Source organism: Tubulanus polymorphus, chromosome 1 (genome assembly GCF_964204645.1).
Source record: "Tubulanus polymorphus chromosome 1, tnTubPoly1.2, whole genome shotgun sequence".
In the NCBI taxonomy this organism is placed as follows: Eukaryota; Metazoa; Nemertea; class Palaeonemertea; order Tubulaniformes; family Tubulanidae; genus Tubulanus; species Tubulanus polymorphus.
This window is the reverse complement of record NC_134025.1, coordinates 7,996,941-8,012,274: the sequence shown is the minus strand read 5'-3', so window position 1 is coordinate 8,012,274 and position 15,334 is coordinate 7,996,941. Positions and strand designations below refer to the sequence as shown.

The 15,334-nt window shown below is 38.6% G+C and overlaps 2 protein-coding genes across 4 annotated transcripts; one reads left to right on the top strand and one right to left on the bottom strand.

Annotated features, from left to right (window-relative positions):
- Positions 1-291: 291 nt before the first annotated feature.
- Positions 292-12,907, bottom strand: LOC141915455 (uncharacterized). 2 transcript variants are annotated; one of them, XM_074806989.1, is made up of 17 exons: positions 12,806-12,907; positions 12,198-12,326; positions 11,949-12,110; positions 11,744-11,861; positions 11,345-11,589; positions 10,790-11,026; positions 10,532-10,638; positions 10,157-10,448; positions 9,859-10,025; positions 8,623-8,718; positions 8,382-8,524; positions 8,189-8,289; positions 7,695-7,802; positions 7,449-7,614; positions 7,222-7,371; positions 6,854-7,143; positions 292-6,712 (listed from the first exon to the last, which is right to left on the bottom strand). In XM_074806989.1, exons 1-17 carry the CDS (start codon positions 12,833-12,835, stop codon positions 3,623-3,625), a joined length of 5,631 nt encoding a protein of 1,876 aa, XP_074663090.1. In that variant the 5' UTR covers positions 12,836-12,907; the 3' UTR covers positions 292-3,622. The 2 variants fall into 2 exon arrangements, with proteins under 2 accessions (XP_074663090.1, XP_074663091.1); XM_074806990.1 differs by having other exon boundaries at positions 6,944-7,143.
- On the top strand, positions 12,676-15,252 carry LOC141915474 (glycoprotein endo-alpha-1,2-mannosidase-like). 2 transcript variants are annotated; one of them, XM_074807023.1, is made up of 4 exons: positions 12,676-12,746; positions 13,444-14,013; positions 14,109-14,206; positions 14,286-15,252. In XM_074807023.1, exons 2-4 carry the CDS (start codon positions 13,449-13,451, stop codon positions 15,006-15,008), a joined length of 1,386 nt encoding a protein of 461 aa, XP_074663124.1. In that variant the 5' UTR covers positions 12,676-12,746; positions 13,444-13,448; the 3' UTR covers positions 15,009-15,252. The 2 variants fall into 2 exon arrangements, with proteins under 2 accessions (XP_074663124.1, XP_074663123.1); XM_074807022.1 differs by lacking the exon at positions 12,676-12,746 and adding an exon at positions 13,038-13,103.
- Positions 15,253-15,334: the final 82 nt, after the last annotated feature.

Below are 15,334 nucleotides of genomic sequence, written 5' to 3'. Positions count from 1 at the left end.
CTTGTTGTCTTTTTGAAGGTAATGAAAACCTTGATTCATTTGCTGATTTCTGTGCAATGGAAAAAGTTCTTGGCTTTCTATGGAATGTACCTCTCGTTTTGTGATTATTCTAAATATTCACATTTTCATCATACTCGGTGACTTGGATCATAACTGGAAGATATTAAGATCGTTTTTGCCATAGGTGGAACTGGCCATAACATGAATTCTTAATTCGGTACAAGATGCGGCTGATGTCTGATAAAAACCTTCACACGAGCAAAGAAATGTCCTACTTCATGTTACATGTTCAACAGGAGTTTATTGAGTGATGAATGAATAACACTATTTCTACAATATTTATATACATGTATACAGTGAATACTATCAATTATGTATATACAATGAATTATCTTATTTTATAAGGAATTGTTCATCTGAAATAAGCAGCTGTCATTCATAAAAATCATTCTCTCAGAATATACAACAAACCTCACAGAAAATAATATCTCGGTGAATGACAATCCAATGAAAGGAACTGTATCGTGGGTGCAACAATAGATACCTAGACATCAATTTCAACTAAAACAGATAAAATGGAAGTCACATCCATTCATTTATGCCTGGCTATAGAATACATGCAAAAACCATTTGAATCGCTCCAAACGGATCTAGCCATTTTACATGTACAACTGAATCAAGATAATCTCAACAAAATCTTAAAATTACAGTTTCGTGACTTGAAATCAAGCCTGCCATGCCACGTTCATTAGTACCTCAGTCTGTTAGTCAGCTACAATTTGTAGATCTTTGATGAACACTGCTTCATTTTTCAATTGTGCCATGCTTGCCATACCAGAACATTTAATGTAAGCAACAAAACCTGAACGAGCGACAAAACCTGAGTCATATTACGTTTCATCAGCCACATGTATATATGGACATGATGTAGGCTTCCATTGTAAAACCCTCAATGAGACAATATAAGCGACACATAGCAAATTTCTACATATTTATGATGTAGGACTACTACTAATACCAGTATGGTAGTTAAATTCTATTCAGCCAACAAGGACACAGGAAGAAAAGACTGTACATTTCGAAGTAGTTCTACGAACTTCTCTTTCGGTGACGTTATTACAATATCTAAATCCTATCCTTGATTTACATTGGTCTGGAGCATAGTTCAGTATCATTTAAGGTTTGGTATTGCAATATTCCTCGATGGAATGAATAGCAATAGAGATAAAAATTGCAATTTGTCCTTAATTGAATCAATGGGTCTACATGCACTTCATATTGCTGCATACATGTGTAAATCATGAACATGCAGCATGAAACCAACCAAAGCATAGTTTTTCAAAAGTGCTTTTGGCTAGATAATATGAGTCTAAGGTTCAGATAAATTGCTCCTTAAACTTAGATGAGCAACGCACTCTTATACGGAGTACATGGGAAAAGTCTAGGGCAGCAAGAGATCCGCAAACAGAGACTTATTGCTAAAGGGAATCAATTAAGAGAATAATGTAAGGGCAGATATTTTTTTCTTGTGTCAAAGATGCATGCTCCATAATCCAGCTGAATTTTTATACTCTAAAACATGCATTGATGATTTTATTTATTATTTTAGAACATTGATCCGATGTGAATATGTGAAGTTCTAATATGCGATAATCTTATCAAATAGGAATAATCTATCACCTGAAGAGCTGCTCAATCACATGTAAAAAATGTATAAGCATATCCGTGTTGTGACGCAACATATACTGCAGCAGATATGCATACACATTCAAGAACATAGTATATCATATGATAAAGGAAACTCACGTACCAGCTTTACAGATTCTCGCCACATTACTTCTACATCAGATTGTCTTCTAGTTCAAAACCAAAACCCGATATCTGATCTGTATACAATTCTCCAGTCCTATATATCTTTGTTACTACGGGCACTTATAACAGACTCCTTTAATGTGTAGTACCATGCTGCAGTCTTTTCCCTTTCCTCCCTTCATTAAAAGTGGAGCAGATTCAGTGTAATCCAGAATCTACCAGATTGTTTACATAGCAGTTCTATCTATGGTAATGTAGGTGCTTAGTTGCCAGCCAAAGGCATTTTTTATACTTCAATAGAACCTCACACTGTTCGTTTTAACCGATAGTTCATTATCTCCAGTATGAAATTGTCTTACTTAGGATGAAATTGAATATTAGTAACGTCAGAAGAATTGGAGTTCGTTATGATGAGGTTCCACAGTACTTAAGCTGGTCAAATTAATTCAAGTAATTTAGTTAAAATTATTGCCATTAGGATAGAAATGCTACAAAACACAACATCTTGAATCCTGACGCGAGAGGCATTTTGGTAATAGTGATCGCCAGCTTGGACTAAGAAATGAGTAGTCTATGTTTAGTAAAAATAAATCTTATTATTCTTAATGTCCACTTCACAAATGTTCATTTCCATAAAAATATTTTTTGTTCATCAAATCGAAAGACACAAGGGTCTTTGTTCTCAGTGATTTTATAAAAATCAGTTACCTAATATATGATCCTGAACTGACTAGAATCATCTGCTATCAAATTCGCTGTTCCTGAACATTCAGGCTAATAATACATGAAAGTATTTGATTTGAAAGTAACGATGTACCAATGGCATAAGTCTGGAAAATAAAGCCGATAGACATATGTATGCCTCAATGTATGAAGATTCTAATGTAGCTTATGAACAGAACGCATTTGAATAAAACATAAAATGGTATAAAGCAGAATTCAACACTATGAAGCACAGCTGTTATGCAAATTATAGAACTGATTTTTAATCCCATAAATTCTGCAGCTAGCAGGTTACGCTTTCATCACATAGACCGGATATTTTGCTCTCTGGCCAATTTGACAGTAATTGATAAAACAACAAAACAAATGCCATCAGCATTAACCGGGAATGTTCTAGGTCAACAAATTGTAGCTGAATCTCATTTTCTAAATGCAAGGTTTTCACAAAATAATGTTACATCACACAAACACACTCCATCTACAGTGACTATCCTGTATTTTCCAAGTGTAAAAAGCCAACATTCTCTAATGAAATTTTGGAATACATGCCATTCATACATAAAAATCATGACAAAATTCAATAGGGCATAAAAATTCCCTAATCCTTCAGAATCAGGCAATAAAAACAATGAGGAAAAAATTCTTAAAACATCTTATGCTGCAGGTGCCATTTTGGAAAACAAAAGAAAAAGTTCAAGAAGTTTTCAATATTATTCCCGATTCACTGGAAATATTGCTATCTAAATTCAACTTATCAAAATGCCAATGGAATATTAAGATATTATTATAGATTATATTCAAAAGACATTTAAGACACCGATTTTTCCAAATTGAGATCAATACCATTTTGCATTCTAAACGATGTCATGATGAAATGATTCACAAGTTTTAAGTACCAGAAGCATAAATATGCAAGAAAGTATTTAACAGTTTGACATGCATGATTGATAATACACTTTCAACTCAGATTTGCAACATCACATAATCATTACAGTTCTCCTTGCAGGTAGCATCAAATCTTAAACAACACAAGCAATTTCACAAGACTATACATAAAACATCAAGTTGACCATAAAATTGATTTAGTTCAACTTTCATCAGCTACAACCACATCTTCCTTGGTCACTACATCTTCTGTTTTTACAGCAGATCCTTCAGTTGGTACTGAATCTGCAGTGTCTACGATCACACTATCTAAGTCTAGCGCTTTCGCAACGACAGGTTCGATATCATCCAGTTTTGCCGAGACGCAATCAGATTTTTTTGATATATCACTGTCAATAATTGAATCGAGTTGCTCGCATTTATTGTCTTCCTTATCATCCCCGTTCCGAGAAGATTCATTCGTAATAGTTTCGCTAACGATTACCGATTTAGAAGAATTAATGTCATCGCTTTTTTCAGTTGAAACACTATCGGTTTTACCGGTATCGTGATCACGGTCTTTTTTATCGATATTACCGTCCTTGTTATCTATATCGCTGTCCTTTCGATCAGTGCTACGGTCGCGTTTACCCGAATCGCGATCGCTTCTAGTTGAACCGCGTTCGTTTCTACTAGAATCGCGTCGATCGGAACTTCGAGATCTACTCCTTCTACTCGAAGAATGTCTGTCCTTGCTACGATGTCGACGATTTTCTCCACGCGGAGAAACCGATCGATCCCGATCTCCACTGCTATTCATACGATTTCTATGTAACGGAATATGCTTCGATGATCCTCCTCTACGGCCGTCCCCGAATGAGAACTCACCGGAGTCTCTCTCCGACGGGCCTCCAAATTCCATATTCATCAAAGACGGAAAATTCTTTCCGGATTTATTGTCACTGTCATCAGAATTATTAAACGAGTTCATTCCACCATGCGGACCCATAGGCATCCTTGGACCACCAGGATTTGCGAAACCCATCCTTGGGCCAGGGAATCGTATACCCACAGGGCCAGCCATTCTCATACGCAATATCTGATCAATATTAGGACCTCCAATTCGTATCAACTGTTCCATATTTGGACCACCCATTCGCATCATTAAATCCATATTTGGTCCACCCATTCTCATCATTCTTATCACGTTTGGACCGCCCATACGTATCATTTGTTCTATGTTTGGCCCGCCCATTCTCAACATTAAGTCCATATTTGGACCACCAATCGGCATCATTTCTATATTTTGTCCTCGCATGCGCATCACTTGTTCCATATTTGGACCACCACCCATTCTCATAATATTCTCATTTTGGGGACCCTCCAGGGCACTCATCCTATTTGGAGGACCCTCAGAATTGTGAGAATCTCTATCATCCATTCTACCACGTGGTGGTGGCGGTTCATCAAAACTTCCTCTACGTTTTGAATGACCTTCTGGTCCTTTTGGTCTGTCAGAATCCCCTTTTCTATGATCCCTTTCATCAGATCCTCTGCTTGGTGGACGATCATGTCTTGGTGCATCATCTCTCTCATCTCTAAATCTACTTGATCTTCCTTCATATCGACCTGGAGATCTATCTGATCTATGACGTGGATCTTCAGGACCTTTTGATCTATGTGACCTGTCTGAGCCCATTCTGTTGAATCCATCTGGACCATCAGATCGGTTTCTTGCATCGTCTGGTCCTCCGCTTCGATTTCGTGGACCATCAGGTCCCATGAATCTATGGGAAGGATGATCAGGTCTATGTCGATCATCTGAACCACCATATCGAGGTGGACCATCATTTCCAAAATTTCTTGGATCATCATGATGTCCTCCCTTTGGTCCCATATGACCATCAGGTCCTCTTCTATCCCGATCGAATGGTCCATCATATCTGTTGCGATGCCCATCAGGTCCTCCAAATCGGTTTGGGGGTCCATCAAAACGATGGTTTGGTGGCCCATCTGGTCCACCCATTGGTCGCAATGGCCCATCAAATCTATTTGGTTGTCTTCCCATAGGTCCATCATGACCTCTCCTGTCTGTTGGCCCATCAGGGCCTCCCATTCTGAATGGTGGCATATCTGGGCCTCCCATTCTAAATGGGGGAATATCAGGACCACTTATTCCTCTTGGAAGGCCTTCAGGCCCTCCCATTCGGGGAGGACCATTAGGACCACCCATACGAATGGGTGGCCCATCAAATCTATGCGGTGGCCCATCTGCTCTTCCCATGATCATGTTTGGTGGCTCATTCGGTCCCATACGAGGTCCACCATCAAACCTAGGTCCATCTGGTCCTCCCACTCTGTGAGGTGGTCCATCAAACATACTCACTGGTCCACCAGGTCTCAATGGTGGTCCGTCAAACCTCATTGGAGGACCATTAGGAGGCCTAATGTTAAGGGGCCCACGCATATCTCCAAGTCCACCTATCATGTTCGCTAGTGGTGGCCCACCCATCCTATTAAGTGGTGGTGGTCCATTAGGAATCTGGATCATATTTACTGATCTATCCTGACTTGGTTCCCGATTAGCTTCAAACTGGTTACCAGGCCGATTGGGGTCATTAGCATTTCCTGAAACACTTGGTGACATTGATGGTATGTTTGGTGGCATCTGAGGGGATGGTGTATTTTCCCCCGATGAATCAGACTTTCCTTGCGTTCCAACAGGGAATCGGATTCCTAAATGGCCAAATGGTCCGGGCAATGAACTGTGGAATGTTGGTGCACCAGGATTCTCCATTTTTTGAACTTCAGGTGTACTACCCTGTGAACTAGGCCGCACACGTTCCGGTCCAGATATGGTGAAGCTCACTCCACCAAATAACCTTGCAGGTGATTTCTGCGGTGGTAATACACCTGGTTCATGCTCTTGATTCATAGCATGGCCGGATTCATTCTGCGGTACAGGAGACTGTTCAAATATATCACTACTGTTAGTCTCTTCAGTCGCCCAGCGACTTGTTCGTCGTTTCTTTGGTTTAGTTTCCTCATCAGCAGATTTTTCTTTCGCGAGGCCAACGACATTGGTGTTTACTGTTGTCACTATGGATTGACCAGCACTGACAACGAAATTCGGAGGTATCACTGGATTGAAACCAGGTGGCATTGAAGAGACTGCTGGAATCATCAGGCCTGGAGTTTGTACTGCTGAAGTTGGAGCCGATGAGTTTGCGACTATGTTTTTAATTGCCTCTGTCAATGATACGCCAGCTGATGTAGCAGGATATGGCTGTACGTTCATAGGTGGTGCCGGAATCTGAAAGCATGAATTGATAGTTTAGAAAATTTCAATACAATCATAATATACTTTTCGATTCCAAACACAACATTCACGAAATTGATGAGGGGACTGAGCAAAATGGATAAATGACTGGACATGCAGATGACGGCTGCTTACATCCTTCAATGTCGGCATCGCCACTGGATCCACAGATTCATGATCACTAGCCATTTCACAGGGGTCAGACATTGGAATAGACGCAGGTACCTGAGAAGGATCGATAGACGGTAGATCAGCAACATCTACAAGCGGCATAGATCTCGGCGGTGGAGGTGGTACAGGCATTCCAGGAGGTGGAATTGGTGGCGGTGCAGACAAGTTAGGCATGTTTGTAGGTGGAGCTCCCGGAGGAGGAATCATCATCGGAGGCATCATACCCTGCATTGGAGGCATCAATGGTACCATTCCTACAAATAAAATCAATCTAAACATTATTGGCGAATCCATGTTTGCATAGATCTACAAATATATGAAGAGATTCGTACCTGTAAACTGATTTGGAAGGTAAGCGTGAGTAGTTGGAATGCCTGCCATTGCTTCCATAGAAACATCTTGAAGCGCAGCTGCCTCTAGTACCTGTTGCTGTTCGGCTTCTTTCTCTTTCTTTTGTAATTGTTGTTCCGCGTCGGGCATACCTTGAAAGGTAATCAATAAAAAATATTTACTTTAAATTCATTCACAAGGCATTGAATTCATCATTGAGTAAACAAACCTCTTAAACGGTCAGGAAGAGACTCATCATCAATGACACCACCATCGGTTAAATAATAAATATCATCAGGAACGTGTTCCCAAGGTATATAAGTTACACCAAGATCTACTTCCCAGTTCTCTCGAAATCTACTGTCTTTAATACCTTTATTCGGAGCCCATGCCAACTGAAACGCAAGAAAAAATCAGTGATTTCCAGCTTGAATATCGTAAGTGAACAATAAAATGCGGGACTCATAATGTTTACCTTCAATACATTTGAATGCAGTTTGTAACCTATTAGTCCTTCCAAAGCCTTAGCAGCATCTCTTCGACGAGACATGACAACAAATGCACAACCTCGAGGAGGAATCACCTAACATGGAAAAATACAATTTCATTATAGGGATATATTGAAATTCTTTCAGCTTTTCAGGAGTCATAAATATGAGAGGGTGCTCTGAAAATTCATGTATTCAGAAACAGTGAAATTGTCCACATATCACATTGAAGTGATCTGGAACTCTAGCCTGTATGATCATCATAATACGATGGAATGTTCTATCATTAATAGATATTCCTTTAAACAGATATTATAGAAATTATTCATCAGACACAGTGAGTAGTCCACATATCAAATGTTGATCTGGAACTCTAGCCTGTATGATCATCATAGTTGTTACTACATCAAACCTTGAGCAACTTGATTTTCCTGTGAAAAAATGAATGCACATTATTGTTACAGGATATTTCCATACTTACATTAATGTTTTCAACTTCGCCATACTGCTCTAGTTCTTCTTGTAAATCTTCACTGGTTGTGATCTTTGACATGTGTCCAATCCACAAAGTTCGTGTACATACTACAAAATCAAGGGACATAAACAGAAACCCGTTCTTTCAACTGTCTAGATCCAAGTGTACATCTCAAGTATAACAGTTATTATCAACTTACTAGCAATGTGTCTCTCTTTCAGTGGTGGCAAGCCTTTTTTCTTTCTCTCCTTTTCTTTAGCTTTTCGTTCTCGCTCTTTTTCACGTTCTCTCTCTTTCTCTCGCTCCCTTTCTTTTTCTCTCTCTCGTTCCTTTTCGCGCTCTCTACATAAAAATCAAGACAAATTTTGCATTTCAAGAGAGAAATAGAAGAGAGCATTGAAAATCGTATAGATCACTGGATGGTTTAAACGGATATTTACCTTGATCGTTTATGTCTCTCTCTTGACCTTGATCTTCGTCGTCTGCTAACATTTTCTCGAGATCGGGATCTCGATCGTCTACGCTTTTTAGGTGTCCTATCACAGAAAAAGAAAATTGCATGAGTATTCAACAGATGAACTCAAGACTCAAGTCTGTGATCATTGGACAAGATTTTTGTATCAATAAACTTTTTGAAGTGTCCAAGCAGTTAGTTACTTCACAAACAGTGATTTTGTACATATTGACATATCACAGAAGAAGATCTAGAACTGTAGCCTGTTCATAGAAGAAGAAGATCTAGAACTGTCCCCTGTAGTAATGATCATCATTATTGGAGTAAAAATATATGTAGGGAGATTTTATATAAACCTTATTTAGGATAGAGATTATCAATTCAGAAACGTTGCGTTTGTCCAAATATATCTTTAAGTGATCTGGAACTCTAGCCTGTAATAATCATCATTATTGGAGTCAAAATATATGAAGGGCGATTTTATTAAGATTTTACAGAGATTATCAATTCAGAAACAGTGAGTTTGTCCACATATCACATTAAGTGATCTGGAACTCTAGCCTGTAATGATCATCATTATTGGAATCAAAATATAGGTAGGGTGATTTTATTTAGATTTTAGAGAGATTATCAATTCAGAAACAGTGAGTTTGTCCACAATTCACATAAAGTGATCTGGAACTCTAGCCTGTAATGATCATCATTTTGGAGGCAAAATTTAAGAAGGGTGATTTTATTAAGATTTTACAGAGATTATCAATTCAGAAACAGTGAGTTTGTCCACATATCACATTAAGTGATCTGGAACTCTAGCCTGTAATGATCATCATTATTGGAGTCAAAATATAGGTTAGGGCGATTTTATTTAGATTTTAGAGAGATTATCAATTCAGAAACAGTGAGTTTGTCCACATATCACATAAAGTGATCTGGAACTCTAGCCTGTAATGATCATCATTATTGGAGTCAAAACATATGTAGGGTGATTTTATTTAGATTTTAGAGAGATTATCAATTCAGAAACAGTGAGTTTGTCCACATATCACATTAAGTGATCTGGAACTCTAGCCTGTAATGATCATCATTATAGATAACAAGGTTTAATGGATAAAATCATCATCAAGTTTGGTAACTAGCGAAGCACAATATTCAGAACTAGTAACCCTAGACTGTGATCATCGTTAGTGGTTTTGTGTGTGATCATCGTTAGTGGTATAATTACCTTGACCTCGAGCGCGAACGTTCACGTTCATGTCTGTGTTTCTTACGATCGTGCGATCGTTCGCGTGATTCCTCCTGATCCGATGAACGTGGGTCATAGTTCTCATCACGACTACGATGCTCACGATATTCACCTCTATCATCAGAGTATCGCTCTTCCTGTTGATACTGTAAGAAATTTGTTCAATTATTTTGACAGAACAATAACTTACGGTGTGCTCAAATAAACAGTTAGGATAGGCAATTGCGGGTTGATGTCAAACACCTCCGGATAAACTGGAATGAATTAGAATACTCACAACTTCACCCTCTTCTAGTTGATATCGCTCATGATCTGTAGATCGACGTCTGGAATAATCGTCATCGTGTCTATTTTCATAACGTTGTTCACTATCTCCTGGTTCTGGAGGCTCCGGCGGTTTCTGCCACTGATTGGACTGTTCCTGGTATTCGTCGGGATGTTTTTGTTCTTGTAGTTTACGACGAAGTTCGTCTTCTTGTTTTGTCAGTTCCTGCTTTAATTGCTCCGTACGTTGAATCGTAGCCGACATCTCTTGTATCTGCGCAACTAATCCACTATCACCGAGCATGCTACAAAATAACAACAACATGCGAACAACGACTTCCACACGTAGGATACATTTTATACTTATTCATATTATGTATTATTATACCTGGATAACTTGGCAGATTTATTCTTTGGTTCACCATTCACATCTGGCTTCTTATTTTGTGGTTCTTCTTCATCATCACTTTCACCGTAATCAAAATCTAACAGATCCTACAATAATCATTCATAAAATGACTGGTGGTAAAACGCCTAGTTTCTGCGATTTTGAGATTTTTCTAAAACTTGGGCTAATAGCTAACAACAAATTTGAATCATTAGAATAGAACGACTAGTGACTCCGTGTGAAAGGTTAAAAGAATACCTTATTAAATTTTGGAGGTTCTTCGTCAATTTCCATATTATCGCCATCATCTTCCTCTTCTTCGTTTGTTAGTAATTGCGCAGTAAGGGCTTGTATCTGAGCGAGAACGTTGCTATCAATGATTGGCTGCTCGTTCTGTGGTTTCTGCAATAGCTGTGTCTGTTCAATCAACTGTTCTTGAAGTACCTGCAGTTGATTGAGTTGCTGCTGCTGAGCATTCACGCCTGGTGAAGCATCCTAAAACATAGATATTTGATCTCTAAGAATCCAATCAATTAACACAGTCAAATATGACGCTGTTTGATTTTACGTGACTTTTTAGGAGCTTTTATTTTACAAAATGGCCTGACTTTTTTCAAGATAAAAAATTTCCCTGATATCCAGCAAGCGGCCACCCTGTACAAATTTGCGAGGTCCCAGTCAGAGCTGGTATATTTGAGTTAAGTCAGAGGCACAATATGAACAGAAATCTTTGCAGTCGCTAATTGTCCGCTGTCTTTAATAATATTGATGCACGAACGAAGTAAAATTAGATTTCCGTAGTTTCACACTTACGGGAGTGTTACTGACATGGTGAATTAACTGTGAGATAGTATGAGTGATCGCTTCTAACGACGCTGCTTCCATCGCAGAGATCTCGGGAGGAGGTTGCTGTTCATCCGTCGTCGCGGATGCATCGTTATCGGTTTTCTTCACGGTAATCGCGACCACCTCTTCTTCCGATGGTTTTTTCTTTATGACTAATTGCTGTATACGACGCTGACCCTGGGACTCAATTATCACTTGAATTTCCTTCTGAGCTGTGATAAAAAAAGACATCATCGAAAATCAGTCATGTTTCGAGTATCCATGTTTCTTTTTTAATCGATTGAAGATTCTTGATATAAAAATTTTAACTTTAGAAGGTAACTTCATAAAACATATTTAGAAAAAAAATTAGGATCAATAACAAACCTGTCTGAATAAGTGAAGTGTTACTTGGATCGGCAGCTATATCCATCAACCGTTGAATAACGGCGCTTGGCAATACTTGATTTTTTTGCCATAAATTCAAAACTCTAACAATTTTACTCTAAAATAAAAATTAAAACCAGTGCAAATTATTGATAATTGGGCAGGGCAATTGTTGAAACATTCTTTTTTGACATAAGTTACTCACCTTATCTTCAGGTGGGCATTTCAACAAGTTCTGAAACGTTTCGAGTACATTTTTCATGAATCGCGGAGCAAATACGTCTTTGTCCGCACCAAATTGATGTCGGGACTGACGCACAATTGAATCTACTACGTACAATCCAGGAACCTTGTATTCCGGCCGACACTGTCAATAGAAACAAGATTATCTTGTTATTTCAGAAAATTAAGCAAGAATAGAATGACCCAACCAGTTTAAGGAAGCAAATGTTACCTTTTGGATGAATTTTTCCACACTTTGAACGATATGTTTATAAAACTTAATAGCTTTTATCGCCAGTTTAGTCAACGTTGCCATTTTTCCTCGTGAAACCGGCGGCTTCGTCTCATACAATGAGGAAAGCTGTAATAAAGTGATATTAAAGCAGATGAATATCATTATCATGTGGTTCTCTATGGTTTTTCTTCAGTATCAAACAGAAGTGGACTAAACATATTCTTTAGGTTGTACTCTTAATCTTCCCCTCATTACCAGTGTGAATTGAGTGAAACAAAATGAAAATTTATTTTTGGCCAAGAAGTATCACATTATTAATTTTAGATTTAAAATCTTAAGTCTCCTCCCACTCGAAATTAGGACAAATAAGGGCACATTACAAAAGTTCGGGGCAGCGACTGATGGCCGAAGCTAGGGGGCTGGGGGGCGACAGGTCACAAGACGATACTGCACGCCCAGGTTGTCGTCGGTTCGGTCCGGACGGCGGAGGGAGAGAGACGCGCACAACAAACAAGAGATAATGAAGGAAAACCAATGCGATTTACAGTTAAGTTACACATTCAGATTGCGTAAACAAATTATGAAACATGTAAAACGGAGCTGACCTCATTGTTAAAGGCTCTCACACTCTCCATCGTGCTCGAGAACGGGTTCAAAATAACATTATTTATTTTTTCGGAACCATGCACTGAATATCAGGAAAATGGCCGCACACCGTTCACTTGAAATCGAAGTAACGGGAGCTGTGATTGGACATATTTACGAGTTAGCGACCAATCAGTTTTCTCGTTACGAATGTACGACCGTCAGGTGGCAGCAGCTAACGGTGTCGAAAAGTTGTCAAACTGCTGTCAAATTATTCACTGATGGGTTGGCAATGTGTGTAACCGAAGGCTAAATTGGGTGAGAGGCATAAATCCATTTTCTATATGACAGCCTAATTATTATGACACTTGCATCACAAGTTTTATTCACCCCACATCTGTAAATGATATATTGTGGTGGATGAAAGAGTGACTGAACTGATGATGATGTTTTGTTGAAATACGCAGCAGCCGGAGATGGTTTTGTTTTGGATGTCAAAAACTCTATCTAAGTCAAATTGACCCTTGTTCCTTTCCCAGATTTTCTCTTTCATAATATGATATACGTCTCCATTAACTAAGTTCCAAAACGTGGCACAATTCACTTTTCTCCCTCCCATACAAATAATCTATAATATGTTAATGTCGAATAATTTCAGCCGTCATGAAGACTCAATGGAAACGCACACTAATCCGACCGCTGAAACTGAGGAGTTTGAGGAAATACTACTACTTTGTGGTTTTACTGCTGATCGCTTTAATTTGCTTCATTGCCTTTACCATCCAGACTCACGACATCGCAGAGGTTCACACTAACTTTAACAAACTGAATATTATAACGAAGAAAAGGAATGATATAAAACGACAAGATTTACATCCTGTCGATGATGGAAATGCCAAATTGAAAGAATCTTTAAAAGCATCCTCGATTGAGTTTGAAAAGTACAAGGTTTTACTCGACAAAAAGAAATCGACAAATCTCAATTATAACGTGCATGTATTTTATTACCCGTGGTACGGTAATCCTTTACATGACGGAAAGTATAAACACTGGAACCATGAATATATCAAGCATTGGGATAAAGATGTCGCAAAAAAGTGGCCGAATCGAACACACGCACCGCCTCATGATATCGGCGCCAGTTTTTATCCAGCTTTAGGAGCGTATAGTTCGAGAGATCCAACTATTATTGATTTGCATATGAAACAGTTGTTATATGCTGGTATAGGTAAGTAAGGCCCATTGAGAACGCGTGAAAGTTATACTAGTGCGCTTGAAAATACCCATACCGTGTTTATTGTTTCTCTTGCTTATTCTTTATAGGTGTAATTGTTGTAACATGGTATCCCTCCGAAGTTGCTGCTTCAAATGAAGATTGGTTGATAGGTTTGTTCAATATTGCGAACTCGTACGATATCAAGGTATGTTAAATCTATGGCTTTCATTCAAGCAATGCAATATTTTTGTGCCGAATATTTCTTTGAAAAAAATTCTTTTCAGGTAACTTTTCATCTTGAACCGTATGAGGGTAGAAGTATTACGACAGTGCGGAAAGATCTTGTTTATATCAAACGGAAATATGGGTCACATCCAGCATTTTACACGCGAACATTCAGAAAACGGAAATTACCTGTTTTCTACGTGTATGACTCGTATCTGATTGGTGAAGCACACTGGTCACAGCTTTTAAAACCGCACAAAATGTCTTCGATTCGAGGATCAGGTTTAGATGCATTTTTCGTCGGTCTCGTCGTCGGTGAATTTGACGTAGCAAAAATATCGCGCAGCGGATTCGACGCATTTTACTCGTATTTCGCGAGCGATGGGTTCACATTCGGGTCGTCGATGAACAATTGGAAACTACTAAAATACCGAGCTGCTGAAAAAAATATGTATTTCATACCGAGCGTCGGTCCGGGCTACGACGACGAACAAGTTCGTCCGTGGAATAGCGCGAATACCAGGCGTAGAACGAGAGGAACTTATTATAGGAATCATTTCGAGGCGGCACTTGAGATTAACCCGATTATAATTACTATTACATCTTTCAATGAATGGCATGAAGGAACACAAATTGAAATGGCTGTGCCAAAAAAGAATGTTAATTTTGAATACAGGAACTATCTTCCGAATGATCCGCAGTTTTATTTGGATTTAACTGCCACGTTTGTTCAAAAGTTTAAACCTCCTGAGCGTAACAATCATTTAAATATCACTGGTTAATCTCAGCGCTGTCTCATTTTTTTGGTCTTTTTTAAACTCCTACTTACCTAGGCCTAATTGTATCATATTGAAAGCCACCAAGGGATCAAGCTTTAACTCATCTGGCAGACATGAACACGTATTGATTCAGTTAATCGAATGATAATATAATCAGATTATAATCAATACTTTTAATATGTTTTATTTTGTTAAAGCAGTTTTTCTATATATATTCTTTTGCATTACTGGATGGAAATTATGAAAATAAATCATTTCATATAAAAATTTGTGTCCATCTATAGGATCCATGCTTTGTACAGTGGAACCTCGTTCTAATGAACTTGGAT